General features: G+C 46.4%; 2 protein-coding genes across 5 annotated transcripts; one reads left to right on the top strand and one right to left on the bottom strand.

Moving 5' to 3' along the window:
• Positions 1 to 4,414: 4,414 nt before the first annotated feature.
• pmela (premelanosome protein a) lies at positions 4,415 to 11,223 on the bottom strand. Of its 4 annotated transcripts, none has more exons than XM_030375774.1 (13): positions 11,078 to 11,223; positions 10,021 to 10,116; positions 9,633 to 9,779; positions 8,818 to 8,958; positions 8,146 to 8,307; positions 7,627 to 7,911; positions 6,802 to 7,469; positions 6,474 to 6,765; positions 6,188 to 6,349; positions 5,973 to 6,075; positions 5,626 to 5,831; positions 5,152 to 5,242; positions 4,415 to 4,801 (listed from the first exon to the last, which is right to left on the bottom strand). In XM_030375774.1, the coding sequence occupies exons 1-13, from the start codon at positions 11,133 to 11,135 to the stop codon at positions 4,654 to 4,656; spliced, it is 2,559 nt and encodes an 852-aa protein (XP_030231634.1). In that variant the 5' UTR covers positions 11,136 to 11,223; the 3' UTR covers positions 4,415 to 4,653. The 4 variants fall into 4 exon arrangements, with proteins under 4 accessions (XP_030231634.1, XP_030231636.1, XP_030231635.1 ...); XM_030375776.1 differs by having other exon boundaries at positions 6,838 to 7,469; XM_030375775.1 differs by having other exon boundaries at positions 6,474 to 6,864; positions 6,901 to 7,469.
• Positions 11,224 to 13,562: 2,339 nt separating this feature from the next.
• Positions 13,563 to 17,437, top strand: cdk2 (cyclin dependent kinase 2). Its single transcript, XM_030375440.1, has 8 exons — positions 13,563 to 14,017; positions 14,542 to 14,619; positions 14,726 to 14,843; positions 15,177 to 15,347; positions 15,460 to 15,561; positions 16,011 to 16,214; positions 16,580 to 16,686; positions 16,775 to 17,437. Exons 1-7 carry the CDS (start codon positions 13,902 to 13,904, stop codon positions 16,682 to 16,684), a joined length of 894 nt encoding a protein of 297 aa, XP_030231300.1. The 5' UTR covers positions 13,563 to 13,901; the 3' UTR covers positions 16,685 to 16,686; positions 16,775 to 17,437.
• The last annotated feature ends 1,019 nt before the right edge of the window (positions 17,438 to 18,456 follow it).

Genomic DNA, 18,456 nt, shown 5'->3' with positions numbered 1-18,456 from the left:
GCTCTATTTAGAACGCTGACAGGCTGCTGATCCGATATACAGTAACAGTACATGCGCTCTTCTCACTGGGTGGGGTCCTTTCTCCCACTCCTCCACCCTTCTCCCCTCGCATGCAGCACTTTCTCCATGCTTACTTTAATTAATTATAACGTCCACACAAGTCATATGAAGGATAATTGATGGCCAGGCAATAGCCATGTTTCTCCACCATTAACCTATACTGGGGGGCCCCATTAGAGCCCTTAGTTTAATGAAAAAGCTTCACACACAAGTGGCCGGCTTCCTGGCCTCCCCATCCCTCTGGGAGGACTGCAGCCCACGTGACGCCAATAAAAGCTCTCCCTTTCTCCCCCTGGATCTCTTCCTCTTCATCTCTGTCTCCTCTCTCTCCCCCCCCTCTCTCTTATCTCTGTCTCCTCTCTCTACCTTTCTCTTTCTCTTCATCGCTGTCTCCTCTCTCTCGCTCCCCTCTAACTCATCTCTTCCTCTCTGTATCCTCTCTCTCCCCATCCCTCCCGTCTTTCCTCTCTTCCTCTTTCTCCTTTCTCCCTCTTTGTCTCTCTCTATTCTTTATTTCCTTTCTATCTCACCTCTAACTGTCTCTATGAATGTGGGAATTGATGTCTCTCTCTCTCTCTCTCTCTCTCTCTCTCTCTCTCTCTCTCTCTCTCTCTCTCTCTCTCTCTCTCTCTCTCTCTCTCTCTCTCTCTCTCTCTCTCTCTCTCTCTCTCTTTCTCTCTCACACACACACACTTCCCAAACACACTAACACAAAGTCCCTGTTAGCGTTCTGGGGAAGCTGTTCAGGACGTCTGGTTCCTCATAACAAACGTCCTCTGGAGCTTTAATCAGATCAGCCTCATGGCCAATAACTCTTCTAAGGCTCCACTCTGAATCTCTCTATGCCTGTCTGTCTGCTCTCTGCCTCTCTGTCTGCCCTCTATCTGTCTGTCTGCCTTTTGCCTGTCTGTCTGCTTTTTGCCTAGCTGTCTGCTCTACGTCTCTCTCAGATCTATATCTGTCTGTCTGTTCTCTGCCTGTCTGTCTGCTCTATGTCGGTCTGCCTGTTCTCAGTCTGTCGTCTACTCTATATCTATCTGTCTGCCCTCCGTATATCTGACGGATCTCAGTCTGTCTGTCCGCTCTCTGTCTGTCTTTGTCTCCTGCGACAGGGCATCACGCGGTGTCTAACTTCTTTGGATATCAATAAAGTTTTAGATCTTCAATATCAATGAGCCATTGTGGATGTTGGATTTGTGAACAGAGCTCAAGAAAGGTTAAGTGATTGTTTGTATTGTGCAAAAGGAAATCACAAGACGCTCTGAAAACAAAATCACTTATAAAAGCAATCCCCGGAAATGCTTTTAGCAGATTAAGATCAGAACACTACGTAGTTTCCTGGTCTGAACCGAAGGACCTTTCCTGGTCCGTTCTTGTCTGATCTGAAGGACCTTTCCTGGTCTGATCTGAAGAACCTTTCCTGGTCTGATCTGAAGGACCTTTCCTGGTCTGATCTGAAGAAACATTCCTGGTCTGGTCTGAAGGACCTTTCCTGGTCTGATCTGAAGAACCTTTCCTGGTCCGTTCAGAAGAACCTTTCCTGGTCTGATCTGAAGAACCTTTCCTGTTCTGATCTGAAGGACCTTTCCTGGTCTGATCTGAATGAACATTCCTGGTCTGATCTGAAGAACCTTTCCTGGTCTGATCAGGAGAACGTTTCCTGGTCCTTCTAAAGAACCTTACCTAGTCCAATCAGAAGGACCTTTCCTGGTCTGATCTGAAGAACCTTTCCTGGTCTGAACTGAAGGACCTTTCTTGGTCTTATCTGAAGGTCCATTTGCTGCAGTGAATTCAGTCCTCTCTTTCTCTGCACTGCAGTGTGTCATGTGACCTGCATGTCAGCCGCACACTGTTCTCAACACATGGTCATAACTAAAACGCGTGTGCGAAGTACACTGAAATAAACGTTGTGAAAAGTGTCTGTGAAAAGTGTCAAAAAGAGATGAACAGATTCTTATAGTCACAACCTTTATAAATACTTTTGTTTATCAAGTCATTACAAACAGAGATGGACGGACTCTTAAGCCACAACTTTATAAATACTGTTGTGTATCAAGCCTTCACAAACAGAGGTGAAAAGACTCTTATAGCCACAACTTTTATAAACACTGTTGTGTATCAAGCCCACACAAACAGATGTAAGGACTCTTATAGCCCTGTCCTTTATAAAGGCTTTTGTGTCTTCAGCCAGCACATACAGTATGTACAGACTCTTATGGCACACCCTTTTAAACCAAGGCGTCTCCCTACTGTTGCACTGCCACCGTGTGGACACTGTTTGGAAATGTTGCAATCACACAAATGCATCGCTGATGTCTTGGGATGGGGAAATACCTCCAAACTCAATCCAATACTGCAATGCTTTCATTTTTAGAAATATGCAAAATATGCAAAAGACTCTTTCCAATCACACCCTTGTCCCGGTTTTAAGTACAACTCATTATTTTCCATCATCATGTCTCCACGGGTCTCCTGTCTCCACACCCAGCAGCCTCACTCCTTCTCATGGGTTCCTTCTTTAGTGGTTCAGGTTTCACCCCCTTGCTGACTGAGCACTTATCTGTGGAACACGGCAGAATGCGTCGGGCTGGAGCTCTCATCTTACCACGCTGCTCAGATGTCCGCCGTAGTATGTGAGCGTTATCTCTCCATCTCCCTCATCGTGGAACCCAGGAGCAACACGCATGTCAGTGATATCTCTGTCTCTGAAATGTGGAAATCTCTATATTATGCATTATTCCTACCACCATCTTCTAAGGAGAACATAGAGGGATTCCTGGATCCCTCCTGGATCCTCTGATGTATGTTAGAGAGAGCTTGTTATGACCCGTGCTCATAGTTTAGTGTATGCAGCTTGTGTTGATGTCCCTTCTTGTGTTCAGGTTTCCTGGCATGCCAGCCTGTTGACACGTTTGTTTGAGTTGATTGGATGATGAGTTAATCGATACTACTGACTGGCTTGGCAGGGAGAAGCTAGGTTTGTGTTCACGTGAGTTTCAGTTGTCCGACTAAGTTTTGTTCAATTAAATGTAAAACAAACCTCTTCTGTTTTGAGAGCCTGATTTGTGGGAATCTGAGTAGGGAGTGGAGAACTTCCGTGTTACCGGCCATTCCCCTCGGCCGGCCGTGCCATAGCTGGTGGATGATGGGATGGTGCACTATGTATTGATCTGTCTGGGTTCCAGACAAGCTGAGTTGCTCCCTTCATATCCTGTTCAAACTGGCTCTGGTGCCCAGTCATCTGGGCTGAGAGGACTCACCACAACGCTGCTCTTAGTGGCTCAACTAAGGAACGCGACAAAAAATCGAATGATACGTTTATTGCCTTCAGTTTGCTGCCCAGGAGGATGTGGTCAGGGGCCGGAAATATTAACGTTTTTTCAAATGTATGAATGGTCAGTGGAATTATGTTAACGTTCTGTTGAAATATGTTAGTGCTCTGCCAAAAGATGCTAGCTTTGGTGCCAAAGCTAAATATCTGGTGCTTGGATCGGTGTGACACTGTGATCAAAGATGGCAATACGCTACAATACATGAAACCAGCCATCCACCCTGTAGTGGAGTTCTGAGAATGATTCATACGGCTGTATCGATAGTCCGCCTAGACTCTGCATCCCCCCTTGGACCAGATCTCTCGCAATCAGAACGCCCTCAGGGTGAGTCTGAGGCCAGGGAAGATTTGGCAGCCGTGGAGAAGGATTGAGACGAGGTCAGGGATGACATCTTTAGGGTTAGGATTAGGTTTAGGTTTAGGTTAAGGGTCAGGGTTAGGGTCACGGTTCGGATAACGGTTGGTGTTAGGGTTAGGGTTAGGGTTAGGTTACGGCCAGGGTTAGGGTTAGGTTTAGGGTTAGGGTTTGGTTTAGGGTTCGGGTTTGGGTTAGCTTTAGGGTTAGGGTAAGGTTTAGGTTTGGGTTAGTGTTAGGATAAGAGGAGAAGCAGGAGAAGATGGAGAGGTAACCAACAGTAACCGGTTGAGCGTACACATATTTTCTCCTTGCTGTCGTGATCATAATGTAAATTAATAGATTAAACTAATAATCTAATACTCTACGTTAATATAATGTTAGAATGGACAAAGGTCACTATTTAAATACTGCATGATCAAATTAATAGGAAATGAAGGAAATTTTAATAAAAACAAGATGATGAAACACGATGTTGTAAGTCTTAAACTTTTATTAAGTACGGCAAACATTGGAAAGGGCAAATGATTTAAACTACATTGGAATAGGAATTGAAAAGAGGTTAACATTAATAATGGTGATTCTTCTCTAAGGACTTAGTACTTCACAAATAAATTACAAAACAGTTAGTGCCATTGAATAAAAAATAAGTGGAGTCAAAATAAATACAAGATTTTCTCACAACGGAAGCATTTATTGACGGCCATCTGGGTTCCATGGAAATTATTTTATTTCATCTGTGAATGAAGTAATTCCATTTCTGCATCTGGTCGTTGAGCGCTTTAACAGGGGATTGTGTGAAGGTACGTTTCCGTCAGGTTGTGTGAGAACAGGGGCCTACACGTTGGGCTACAGTGTGTGCCTGTCCCCAGGGGAAGGGGCCGGGGGTGGTGATGGCAGCCTGGCCCTAGACGCCTCGGCTCTGGAGCAGGGGACGACTCTCTCCTGGAGACTGGCGGCTCAGCAGGTTCCACAGCAGCAGGGGCACCGACGTGATGGTGTTGACCCCACTGCCCTCACCCTCCTCCCGCAGGGGCTGGTACTGCTTCACCCGTCTGTGGAGAGGAGGGGAGGGGAGGTGAGGTGAGGGATTGTCATTGGCTTAAGGATAGCTCACCTGTACATTAATCTCATTGGTTGAAGGATAGACTACCTGTACATCAATCTCATTGCTCGAAAGATAGCTCACCTGTAAATCAATCTCATTGGTCTAAAGATGGCCTACCTGTACATCAATCTCATTGGTCTAAAGATGGCCTACCTGTACACCAATCTCATTGGTCGAAAGATAGGTCACCTGTACATCAATCTCATTGGTTGAAGGATAGACTACCTGTACGTTGATCTCATTGGTTGAAGGATAGACTACATGTACATTAATCTCCTTGGTCGAAGGATAGCCTACCTGTACATCAGTCCGATGGTGCCCATGATGCCCACGATGACCATGACTCCCAGTACAGTAGCGGCGGTGCCGGCAGGAGAACCCGATGAACCTGCGGTTCCAGTGCACAGAGTGAGACAACAATAACCCCCGAGCTCTCAGCTTCCTGAGGAGACGCGGATGGGCACTCTCTCTTTTTATAAGTCTATTAAAAAATCAATCCCACCATACCCGGGGGCACCTCACTGTACCATCAATAAGATTTGTTCTGAAGTATTGTATGACTGCACTTGAAAAAAGTAATTAAAAACAATAAAAAAAAAATCAAAATGAAAGTAAAAAATAAAAATCCCCCATACCCGCCCTGGGTATGGGGGATTTTATTTTTTTACTTTCATTTTGATTTTTTTTATTGATGTATTGTATGACTGCACTTAAAATATTGTAAAAAAATAAAAAAAATAAGTATAAGATAAAAAAATAAACCCCACGTACCGACGGTGACGCTGACTCTGGCGCTGGTCACGGCGAGGCTCACGTCGTTGGTGAGCGACACGTTGACGCAGAACTCGCCGGAGCCGTTGAAGAACTGGCGGAGGACCAGCTGGCAGTCCGGGGACGGCAGCGCCACGCCGCACACCGTCTCCACGGGCGTCACGCAGTCGGCGTCGGAGACCACGGTGCACACCTCGCTGGGCAGGCTGCGGGAGGTCACATGACACAGTGGGAATACAATCCGGACCAACCCCAGTCCTGTGTTAAGTACCTGCTGACTGAGGGTAACCCAGCAGCACTGAGTAGGACGGGGAAGCGGGAGGAAAGCTGCGGTCGTGATTCCTCACCTTCCTTGACAGCTGATGGTCAGGTCCACGGCATTCTGCCCCAGCTCAGTCGTCAGGGACACCACGTTGGAAACCTGCAGGATCTCCACACTCTCTATCCCCTCTGTAGTGTAGAGAGGCCAAGAAGAAGTCAACCATGAAGTCCTTCACGTCCACTGATGGCGACCCGAGTACCATGCATTGAATTCAGACCACAAACGCTTGGCTTCACTCACGGATGATCTCCACCGAGGTGGCCAGGGAGCCGTAGCGGTAGACGGTGCAGTCTGCGGGGGCTTCGGGGGCCTGTCTCTTGGTCAGGACCAGCGCCACCTGGGCGGGCTCGTTCTCCGCGGTGACCTCAACCTCAGCCGCCAACTCCACCGCGACTACTCCAACTTTTTTTTAATGGGAGAAAATGGAAGATCGTTTTTCAGATGTTTAACAGAGGTATGTGGGCTGAGAAGTTTGGAAAGTTGATGGAATGGGAGTGTAATGTAACGTATGAACATCATTGGTCACCTGTTGGGACTGCGCCCTCGTTGAATTCGACCTCTGCTACTTCCGCCTCAGCGTTGACCGCGGCTGCGGCCTCCACGACCACCGCGGTGCTCTCAGTGGCCGCAGGTACCAGGACGTTAACGGCCGGGGCCGCCTCTGTTACCACGGCAACCGCCTCAGTGGCAGCCTCCACCACCAGGGCTTCTTCTGCCTCCACGGCCACGCCATCGACGGCGACGGCGACGGCAGCCGCGTCGGTGGGGACAGCGGCTTCATCTACAGCGGCCACGGCGGCCTCAACAACCGCTTCTGCCTCAGGGGCCACGGCGGCCTCAACAACCTCTTCTGCCTCAGGGGCCACGGCGGCCTCAACAACCTCTTCTGCCTCAGGGGCCACGGCGGCCTCAACAACCTCTTCTGCCTCAGGGGCCACGGCGGCCTCAACAACCTCTCCCTCTGCAGCGGCTACAGCGGCCTCATCAGCCTCTTCAGCTGCAGGGACCACAGCGGCCACAACAGCATCTTCTGCCTCCGGGACGACGACGGCTGCCTCAACGGCCACTTCATCTCCAGCGACAACAACGGCCTCCACAGCCTCTACGGTGGCCGGGGTCACAGCGGCTTCGACCGCCTCTTCACCTGCAGGGGCGACAGCTGCCTCAACAACCTCTTCATCTCCAGGGGCCAGGACGACCTCAACAGCCTCTCCTGCTGCAGGGACAACGAGGGCCTCTTCATCTCCAGGGGTCAGGACGACCTCAACAGCCTCTCCTGCTGCAGGGACGACAAGGGCCTCTTCATCTCCAGGCGCCACAACGGCCTCCACGGTCTCTACGGTTTCCGGGACCACGGCGGCGTCTGCCTCCCCCTCTGCTGCAGGGGCAACGGCGGCCTCGGCTGCTGTGTCCACAGCGAGGTCGGTCGCTGGCTGGACGGAGGCAGCGAGTGCCAGGTCGTCAGCTGGGATGGGGCTCGGGGTGGAGGCCACTACAACGACTACAGGGGCGACTGGGGCCACTGAGGAAGGTAAAGGGAGAGGTTTAATGGGTGACGGACAATACATATAATAACAAATATCTAATATATATTTCAAAAGTAGCAAAGTGTGGTAAAAGGAGGATGAGTGGGAGGACAAACAGAGGAGGATTTGGATGTTGAATTCATGGCATCGTACCGGCGGTGGTCTCGGCACAGGCGTTGGGAATGGTGGCCATCAGTACCACCTTGGGTTTGTAGGCGCCTGGCGACAGGTAGGTGTGAGTCACGCTCAGGTCCCTGGAGATGAGGGTCCCGGTCTGGTCCCCAAAGTCCCAGTTGAAGGTGATGTCGGAGGAGCCCAGGTACTGGCTGGGATCGTGGAGCCGGACGTTGAAGGCGATGGCTCGGTTCTGGATGAAGCTCTGGTCGTTCTGGTTGACGTCGTTGATCTGGTTGAGGGAGATGGTGAAGGGGATTTGATCTGAGGGTGAAGAAATGAGATGTTAGGATACAACCATGAGATGATAGAGGAGTTGCAGGGTGTTGATCACAGAGGAGTATAACATGTTGGATTATAACGTACACCAAGCTATATAAGGTTTTATGAGTTTTGTAAGGATTAACATTTTATAAATTTGTAGAGGCCTGTAGTCTCAGAACACCTGGTCAAATCTTTAAAGTCAAGTTGAACATGTATTGTAATGAGTGTTCAAACCGGTGATGGAGAACTGTGTTGAGGCATATCCGAGGGGGATGAACTGGTCGTCTCCACGGCTGTGGTAGATGACCACCTCCATTTTGTAAGAGCCCAGCGGGACGTTGTCGGTGTCAATGCTGAGGGAGGAGGAGGGGCCGTCGGCCACCTGCCAGAAGCGACCTTTGGAGGAAACCAAACCACTCATAAGAACACTAGAAGCTGTCGACTGAGCTGGAGCAGTCAGTTGAGCGACACTTCTGAATCTTTAACATCGTCTCTGGACTCTAGCTGTACAATTAATTTCTATACACAGATATTTTCCATTTCTATAAATCTAATTTTGTTAAAAGATGATAGATTAGTGGAACAAAAATACTTTTATGTTTCATTACTTCACCGGGGTTGATAATACATTGGGCAAATCATAAAAATACATAATTTTTCTTTAAAAATCGTTGCTATGCTGATAGATCATGGCACGATAAAGAGAGATACAATGTTCATCATGCCAATTAGAATGACTACGTTTCCACAACGAGTCTTAGGGTCATCGTTTTTAATGTCTGGCCGGGGTCAACGGATGTAAACAAGCCTCTTAGGCTAACTCTGGCTGACTTAAAGATGGCTGTTGATTAATGTGCCATGTCTCTGAAATCAACCAAGAAATAAAAATAAAATAATAATCTTTACCCCAAGTTTTCCACACAAACACGTAGCGGGGCTTCCGATCCTGAGTCCTGTTGAAGGAGGAGCCGTCTGGGAACACCCCGACTCCTCTGCTGCCTGAGGCCCGGTCAGCGTACACCGCCTGCCCCTCCACATAGTCCCGCCCTGGAAGGGACCCATCAGAGGAGTACAAACAGTGAACCAGGATGCAACGCCACAAGGCCACAAGGTCCGGAGAGCAAGGCCTGAAGGTGATGAATGACCAAGAGAATGATGAACTGCCACTTAATGTACAAACTTATCGTATGTTGTACATCTTGCCACTTAATGTACAAACTTATCGTATGTTGTACATCTTGCCTCTTAATGTACACACTTATTGTATGTTGTACATCGTGCCTCTTAATGTACACACTTATTGTATGTTGTACATCGTGCCTCTTAATGTACACACTTATTGTATGTTGTACGACGTCCTGGCACTTAATGTACACACTTATTGTATGTTGTACGTCCTGGCACTTAATGAACACACTTATTGTGTGCGGTACGTCCTGGCACTTTTAAATAGTACTCATCTTATCCTAGCTATCTTTGTTGTGTAAGGGGAATGGGTTAACCTATCGATTGTTAGTGCTTGGCACTTGGTTCTATGAACATCCTTACTGTACCGACAGCAGTATATTGTTCTTTCTCTTTCTTCTGACAAATGAACTTATTCTAAGTCGCGTTGAATAAAGGCGGCTGCTAAACGCCCTGAATGTAAATGTAAATGTAACAGTCTTCCCATGTCATAAAAGCGTAAAAAATGATGTCAAAGAAAGGAGAAGATGGCTGACCGTCGACGGTGCAGTTCCTGGCCCAGACCACCTGGCCGTCGGGGAGCACGGATTGGTTGGTGGGGAAGTGGAGGTCGATGTTGAAGGTCGCCTTGGCGCCCGTCAGGGTGGGCGCGTCGTTCCGGACTTCAAAGGATACGTTACCGCCTTGAACCCAGCCGTGGGAGGAAGATAAACGACATCAATGTGGAACATTTAGGTAAACATCAGTTCTACACATACAGGAAATAACCCACAGGATTATAGTGTACATCGAGCTGAAGAAATATAGGGTTTTATTAGAGTTTTATAAGGATTAACATTGGACCACTTTGTAATGGCCCATAGTGTCAGAACACCTAATGAAACCTTCTAAGAGTTAAACACAGATTGTAATTAGTGTTCTCACCAGTCCAACAGTTTCTGAGTCTTGAGTCTCCATCTCTCCATACGGGGTACATTCTTGAGTTCCATGAACGAAACCGTGTGAACTGAACCTTAGACCCTGAAAGACAAAATACATGATGAGGCCTTCTGAACGCACCTAAAGGGTTTCGCAATATATGATTGAGCCTGTAACACAAAAATCACATGTTCTATTTGAAAATCCCTTAAGGCCCAATGTCTAAGAGATGTTTTGTTTAGTCTTTCAAATGTTCCGATGCAAACCCACTTCAATGTTTCGATTTTAAATGTGGTCTTCTGTGAACTTGGCAGGCAGAGTGAACATGGCACAATGGTAAATGGTGAAGGTATGACGTGTGTTGAGGAGGTCTAGGGGCGCCAGTCACAAGACCGGGCTGAAACCCCCCAATCCTTTTCATGTGACCATCATCTGAGCGGTGGTAATCCCAGCGGTGGAATGAGAGCTCAGACGTGCAGCCACTTTCCCTTCAACTTGATTGATGATCCGTGTGGGAAACCTCATCCATAACCTTACTCTAATCATTTGGCTTCACGCAAAGTATCCAAATCAGAGTAAACTAATTAAAAGTATCCTGAATGTGAACTAATAGAAAGAGTCTAAGTTTCAGTTTTTAAATGATTGCTTTGAATTTATTTGAATTTGTGAAGAGCGGTGATTTGTGTGGCCATGAAATCAGCTTAAAATCTTAGATAAATTCACCACACACTTCAATCAATGGATTACTTTAGTCTCAAAGAGAACACACATAACCTAACAAGCGTGAGACCACTAGTTGACATGGAGGTGAAGATGATTAGTAGCATTGGTCACATCTAATTTAACTACATGATGCCTTTGAGCAAAATGAGGAAGCTCGAATTCTCAAACCATTAACAAGCAGCAGTATTGTTTGTTGAGGAGGTGCTAATACCATAGTTCTTTTGTCACAGTGGCGAAACAAATCAATGACAGACATTGGGAACTTAGTGAGCAAGACAAATAAGCATCAAACCATTGATCAGATCCAACCATGCTATCTAGGAACTGGAGATGTACTCACTTGCCACAGTTGTAGATGTGAAAGCCAATACCAGAACCAACAGAGTTACCGTCCCCATTTTAGCACGACCGTCTGATCCTACTTCTCACCTGTTCTAACCAACTTCCAGACTGACGAAAGGAAGGACTTCTGAGCCTCTTTAAGAGTACCTCTGGCCCTGAATTAGCATAAACGTTCCTCTCATCTCTGACATCATCATCTAGGCTGCCCATTGGCCCCGCCCTCTTTGGTAAACTCTGGGTTCTGTTGTAACCGATCAGTTCTACTCTACTCCAATACATTCTATTGTTCAATCTTTATTGATAAACTCTTTGTTCTGTTGTAACTGATCGGTTCTGTACTGTACTCCAATAGATGTTATTGTTCACTATTCATTGATAAAGTCTGGGTTCTGTTGTAACTGATTGGTTCTGTACTGTACTCCGATAGATGTTATTGATCACTGTTCATTGAGCAATCACAGTCCTGTTATTAGTTTCTTCTTTCAATAATCGTTCTTATTAATTTCAGATTTCTGATCTATTAGAATAAATGGATGCATTGATATATGTTCTAAGGCATTATGCTAGGAAAGGAAGATGTAAAATATATCTTTCTATATATACAACACTTTTTAAAGCAGGAATTACATTCAATAAACAGATGTGGACCAAAATAGGTACATGAATTCAAACGGTAAAAAATGAGTTCAAAATTAAAAATATTTTTATTTTTAATTTAACTAGAATGCTTGACACATTACTATGGTGGATAAATACAGTAAATACAGTGGGCCATGTCTGTGGCCCATCGAGGAGTTAATAGAGCTGTCTTAGTCATGCAAATTATCAAATCTGACCTTTGAGTACGCAAGAGGGTCACAAGATGAGGGTGAGCATAGCCAATCAATAGCTTCCTTTTGTTCCCCGAGCACAGGAGCGTCTAACTGCAGGCCTTTCGTTGAGGCGGGGACACATCGTTGTGAGCGCCACACATCCGTGCTGCTTCATTGAGCATATGAGGCCGTAATCAGGCTAGCTCTAAATGCTCCCCATTCGCAGTTTTTTAAAGAATGTTATTATGAATCAACGTCAATGTATGTAAGTCATTGTATATAAACACCATCAAGCAGCCCCAATTAATAATTCTGGTCAATTTATGTTATCTTTAATAATAAGAAAGTGTTGTTTTCATAATTTAATGATAATACTCCTAACGATAATAATAATGCATGTTATGTCTCATCTTGAATATTGTTTTTTCTATGCTGTGGGTAGAAACCCATATAAATGTAGGCCTACCCTTAATTAAATCTATGAAATAAAGAGTAGGTTTTCCCATCTAATGAGAATCATTTAAAAGTCAGAGTAGACCCATTATGGAGCAATAATAATTATCCAACAGGTAACCTCTAACCCAGATCTTAATGAGTACATTATAAGTCAACTCTAAATGGGCAAACTCGGTTCTCATTAGACCGAGCAGATGACCCGGCCCCTGGAGCGGAGCAGCCATCGCTGGAGAGCAGAGCTCAATGGGAACTCTGTCCGCCGATTTGCGGAACCAGGAGGCTGAGCGCTGTCTCATGTCTGGGATACCGCTGCGGCGGGCCTGCATGTGATCCCTCGAGTGCCTCTCTGACAACAGAGCTTACTGGTGGTAAGTCCTCCCCGCGAAGCACCTGACTTGAAATACCACGAATACCCAGGCCTCACCCCAGAGTAAGTATTCGCCACAAGACGTGCTCAATGGGAACGGGTTGTTGCATGAAAAAAGGGAGTGAATTCCTATTCTTATTTATATTTGTTAAGGAAGAAAAACTTACCATTTCGGGAATATTTTAGAAAGAATATTCCTAAAATATTTAAAATAATGAGAGGTGATAATAATTGTGGTGAAATGTTATGCTTCTCTGTATGGAGCCATTGACCATAACTAGGATAAGGTAGTATATAGCTTCATTATATAATTATTAAATTACATAGGCTATATATATAATCTTATTTGAAAAGAGTCCAACGTTCCAAAATAGGCCGAAAACCAGACCTTAGGAGGAGTTTAAGTAATACTGTCATTGAGGAGTCTTAAACTCGATAGGCCTCTTGAACACCGTAATGCAGCCTATACTAAGTTATCATTCACTAATTACAGTTATTGTTAATATTGTGGTCTGGGATCAGCGTCCTCTGTGTTGAAGGTGACGTCACGGGACAGCTGCTCAAGTTTTCCAAGGGAGGCGGGGCCTGAAGTCACGTGAAAAGTGCAGCTCCGTGAATGCTTGTTTTTAACTCCAGCACTTGCAGCTCACTCCGCTCTAACTCCGACAATTAGGATGTTTTACAATGACTTGCTATAGGTCTAAAACTACGTTCCTACTTTAATTTAATTTATAGTATGTTTTATAGTTAAGCTTTACTATAATGTATAGTTTAGCAAACGAACGGAAAGGTGTAGCAATACAGGGTTTGTCTAATTTTGGCCCCAGCCTGGCTGGCATAGGCGTCCCGAAAGTGAACAAAAACGAGCGCATCCCGGGAGAACGCGGGAACCGATGATAGGTTCCACCCCGTTCAGAGTTGACGCGCGCTTATCCGTTTCTTTCTTTATTATTGTTTCACGTTAGCATTTACCCATGGCAGAGCTAATACACTTATCGACAATTTGAGTTTGTCCAAAAAAACTCATGAGAAGTGTCTTTTATAGAGGAATTACAGCTGTGGGCCGTTTAAGTAAAAGAATAAAATATAACAACAAGTTAGACGGGGAATTTTTCGGTGGTTTTGGTCGTTGTAACGCCGCTCTGTAGCTAGTGTCTGTCGAGGTGTTGACTCCAGGAGCCTTCAGGATGGACTCGTTTCAGAAGGTGGAGAAGATCGGCGAGGGGACATATGGCGTGGTCTACAAAGCCAAGAACAAAGTCACGGGCGAGACGGTTGCCCTCAAGAAAATCCGACTAGACACGTAAGTCCTTGTGGCGTAACACTGCTGCTGTGGTAATACTACTTCTACTGCTGCTGGGGTGACACTACTGTGGGGTAACACTACTGCTGGGGTAACAGTACTGCTGGCAGGGCTAACAGTACTGCTGGCTGGGGTAACACTACTGCTGGCTGGGGTAACACTACTGCTGGCTGGGCTAACGGTACTGTTGGCTGGGGTAACAGTACTGCTGGCTGGGGTAACAGTACTGCTGGCTGGGGTAACAGTACTGCTGGCTGGGGTGATAGTACTGCTGGCTGGGCTAACAGTGCTGCTGGCTCAGCTGGAGTAACAGTACTGCTGGCTGGAGTAACAGTACTGCTGGCTGGAGTAACAGTACTGCTGGCTGGGGTAAGCCTAATACTAATATCATTACGCTATAATTTGTCTCGTAATGGAAATATACTCTAGAGCTTTATCTTTTGATAAGCCACAGAATGCGAGTAGGCTGCGGTGTCCAGTGATGTCAAAGTCCAACATGTTGTTTTATACTTCCTGGTTACCAGGGAAACGGAGGGGGTGCCAAGCACGGCCATCCGGGAAATCTCGCTCCTGAAAGAACTCAGTCACCCCAACATCGTCAAGTAGGTCCTCCTCTGTTTCCAGCCAGCACCAGGTGTAGCGCCGAGGTGAAATGCTGTGCTGACCTGTCTTCCCCCATCCCCTCCCCCCCTCCCCCTCCCACCCTAGGCTGCTGGACGTCATCCACACGGAAAATAAGCTCTACCTCGTCTTCGAGTTCCTTCACCAGGACCTGAAGAAGTTCATGGACTCCTCCATCACCGGCGTCCCCCTGCCCCTGGTGAAGGTACACACGACCTTCATCCCTATGAGTTCTCTAGAAGATCAGAGCGATCAGCTGGAACGTGTAGTTTGAACGGTACAGAATTATTGTATGTTATACGTCCTGGCACTTAGACATATTATATCTTTTGTTAGTAACCTCTAACGATTGTTAGTGATGTCGAAGTCCAACACTTCTTGTTCTATGAATACCTTTACTGTACTGACAGCGATATAATGTTTCTCTTTCTTGACAAATGTACTTATTAACACATTAGTCAGATAAAAAAGTCTGCTAAACGCCCTGAATGTAAATGCAAATTTAAATGTTACGGTCTTCCCATGTCCCTCCTGGCAGAGCTACCTCTTCCAGCTGCTGCAGGGCCTTGCCTTCTGTCACTCCCACCGGGTCCTCCACCGGGACCTGAAGCCCCAGAACCTTCTCATCAACGCCCAGGGGGAGATCAAGCTGGCCGACTTCGGTCTGGCCAGGGCCTTCGGGGTGCCGGTCCGCACGTACACGCATGAGGTCAGAGGGGTCGGGGATCACGGCAGCTCCGTCCAGCTCCGCTGTTATCTCCTAGGGTGGGGTAACGCCATATTGTTTCTAAACCTCACCGCTTTGATGTCTCCCCCTGCAGGTGGTGACGCTCTGGTACCGAGCTCCAGAGATCCTCCTGGGCTGTAAATACTACTCCACCGCCGTGGACCTGTGGAGCCTGGGCTGCATCTTCGCTGAGATGGTACGTCCTTCAGTGGTGTGGACCGCAGCGCTGTCCCCCCGTCTGTAGCGCCCGCCCGACCGCGAGGGTCCAGCGACCCACGCCAAGCCGTGCTTCAAATATTCTTTTATTGTGTGAAAGTGTGTGACTATTTATATAAAAAGATATTGCGTTCAAAATCAAATATTTTCCATTCGTTTGCTGGACTACAATCTGCAAATATATAAAAACATGAGTATTTTTTAACATGTTTTATTTTAAGCTTTTGTAAAACATATATATTCTTTTAAGTATGCAAATTATTTTAACAAATAAAACCTAGAACTTCTACACAAATCGTAAAGCTTAATTATAATAACAATAATTATAAAAAGTTCTCCAAACGGAAAACGTTCCAACAGAAGGCTGACGTTCTCATCTCACGGCCACGCTCTCGCCCCCCTTTCCTCCCTCTCCTCCCTCTCCCCCAGATCACCAAGCGGGCCCTGTTCCCCGGGGACTCGGAGATCGACCAGCTGTTCCGGATCTTCCGGACGCTGGGAACGCCGGACGAGACGGTGTGGCCGGGCGTCACCTCCATGCCCGACTACAAGCCCTCCTTCCCCAAGTGGGCGCGGCAGGACATGAACAAGGTGGTCCCCCCGCTGGACGACGACGGCCGCGAGCTGCTGGCGGTAAGCTCCGTTAGGGTCCGTCAGCGGGTACTGGGTTATAAGTCGGTCTCAACGCCCGGGTTCGTTTGTTTAGTGGCAGGTCGTCGTACCCGACCGGTGCAGTCTCCTCCTTTATGAGACAGTGTGTCGCCCTTCAAGAGTAGTGCTGTTTTGTTATTTTCGGATATAGAAACTAGGCTGCAACTCCTCAACTTGCCTACGCTCCTTAATGCCGTGCACCACGCCCTGGTTGAGTAGGGAACTACAACAACACTAGCGAGCTGCTCGCCCTCAGTGTCGCCCACCGTGTTATTAACACACGCCCTGATCTGTAGTCTCACCCTCTCATGGTAATCCTCTCACCTTTGCCGTCTTTATCTTTGCAGCAAATGTTGAGTTACGACCCCAACAAGAGGATATCGGCCAAAAACGCTCTCGTCCATCGGTTCTTCCGCGACGTCACTATGCCCGTCCCGCACCTGCGACTCTGAGGGTAAAAACCTAGTTCTGGTTCCCACGACAACGGAGCAATACGGGACCCTGCTGCTTCACCTCAGTGTGTTCCCTCGGTCTCTCTCCAGCGGCCACCGGGGGACGGGGGGCCGTCGCGACAAGACTCAACCGGTGCCTTCTCGCCGCTCATTCCTACGATCGTTTTCATTCCGACGTTCCATCAGCGTTCCTCAAGTCAGTCCCGAGCTGGCGTTGTTCCCTGACCCCGCTGTTGATGCCAGTTAAAGTAACAAGAGTTCTAAAAAACGTGTGGTTGTGTTTGTTTGTGTGTGTGTGGGTGTGTGGGTGTGTTTCCTCTCCGCCCGTTGGTGGATAACGTTGTTTGAGAAGTTTTCCGATACGGTTGCTGCTCTGTTCCTCGGTTGCGTTTTCCTGGGCGTTCCTGGATGCATGAGAACTTCAGCCTTCTGCCGGACCGTTTTCCGAGAATGTGCAGAGTTCATCGTTTTATTATTATTGTTATTGTAATTCAGCTTTGCGCTTTGTGTAAAGGTGCTAGGTTTTATTTGTCAAGAGAATTTGTAAACTTTTAAAAAAATTGTTTTTTACAAATGCTTAAAATAAACAGTAAAAAAATAAAAAAAGTTTACAACAGTACTATGTTGTTAATGTTTTTATATATTGGTAGATACGTCTAGCTCACTAATGGGACATATTTAATTTTGAACTTAATATCTTTTTTGTATAAACCGTCACATCTTTCACACAATAAAAGATTGTTTTAAGCATGACTGGCATGCATTTTATTTAATATTTCCTAATGTTATGTTATCAAATCTTAAGCTATTTTAGTCTACCTCTCCAGTTTCTCAAGGAATGGATTTGTCTTTTTTAAGATCAATAGTCAGATGAGAAGAATCACAACCTAGAGGCAACAGAATCTCTTACCAAGTTACTACGATTACTCTGGTGTGTTGAATATGTATGGATGCAGGAACATTGGAAAAGCTGCTTCTTTTGTAAAATACAGCTATGCATTGATTGGTATATGTTTTAGATTCTCAATAAACAATTGTGCAATACTCTACAATATTTCTCAATTAACTAGTATATACGCCGTATTCAGCTGAAACTGAGCTCTTATAGAACTTTACATTTTGAGCATCAATCTTGAAACTCGTCATCCTCTTGTTGTATCAGGGTTCCACCTTGGTTGGAAGATGGAGGGGACAGAACTAGTATCCTACATGTATCCATTCAGTGTCTGGCTCCGACCAGCAGATGGCGACCAAGGTTTGTCGTCTAAAGTTTCTTACAAGAGCCTACATTTGGAGGTTACTGAGATGGAGCTCTCTGCATATTGCATGATTAGATTCACAAACTAAGCAAATATAGAGACCAACATTTCCATTTCCTTTGACCTTTTCGGTAAAGCATAACTAGATTGTATGTTGAATAGGCCGTCTTCGCGTGGTTATGTGGCCCGGCATATATATTAAGACTTGATGTATAATACAATATATCAATTGATAATACAATATTTAGTATTCAGCCACTTTCAAATATAATATACTGCAATAATGGTATGTAAAACCAATGAATTAGCGTGAGGTGCAGAGAAAGCTGCAGTAGTCTTCTTAGGAACTGTAAAGATGGCCGTCCGAGATGGGTCACTCATTCCTGTGACCTCTCCTCAAGCCCTGAAGTCACTGGGGACTCTGCTGTTCCTTGTGGAGCGAGGGGACCCTGGCCGCCATGGTAACAGGAGAAGGACACACTGGTGGTGGTGGTGGTGGTGACCGCCTCATTG

The sequence above is a fragment of the Gadus morhua genome, chromosome 13, assembly GCF_902167405.1.
Source record: "Gadus morhua chromosome 13, gadMor3.0, whole genome shotgun sequence".
In the NCBI taxonomy this organism is placed as follows: domain Eukaryota; kingdom Metazoa; phylum Chordata; class Actinopteri; order Gadiformes; family Gadidae; genus Gadus; species Gadus morhua.
The sequence above is the reverse complement of the archived record's forward strand: the minus strand, read 5'-3'. Positions and strand labels throughout refer to the sequence as shown.

Bases quoted from the DNA above. Each gene is read 5' to 3' on its own strand.
- pmela (XM_030375773.1), bottom strand. From the start codon at position 11,135: ATGGGGACGGTAACTCTGTTGGTTCTGGTATTGGCTTTCACATCTACA. The intron at 6,076-6,187 runs GTGAGTGAAGCC...TCTACACTACAG, and splicing joins CACCTCGGTGGAGATCATCC to AGGGGATAGAGAGTGTGGAG. The intron at 4,802-5,151 runs GTAGGCTATCCT...TCCTCTCCACAG, and splicing joins ACCATCGGACTGATGTACAG to ACGGGTGAAGCAGTACCAGC.
- cdk2 (XM_030375440.1), top strand. From the start codon at position 13,902: ATGGACTCGTTTCAGAAGGTGGAGAAGATCGGCGAGGGGACATATGGC. The intron at 15,348-15,459 runs GTCAGAGGGGTC...CTCCCCCTGCAG, and splicing joins TCCGCACGTACACGCATGAG to GTGGTGACGCTCTGGTACCG. The intron at 15,562-16,010 runs GTACGTCCTTCA...CCTCTCCCCCAG, and splicing joins GCTGCATCTTCGCTGAGATG to ATCACCAAGCGGGCCCTGTT.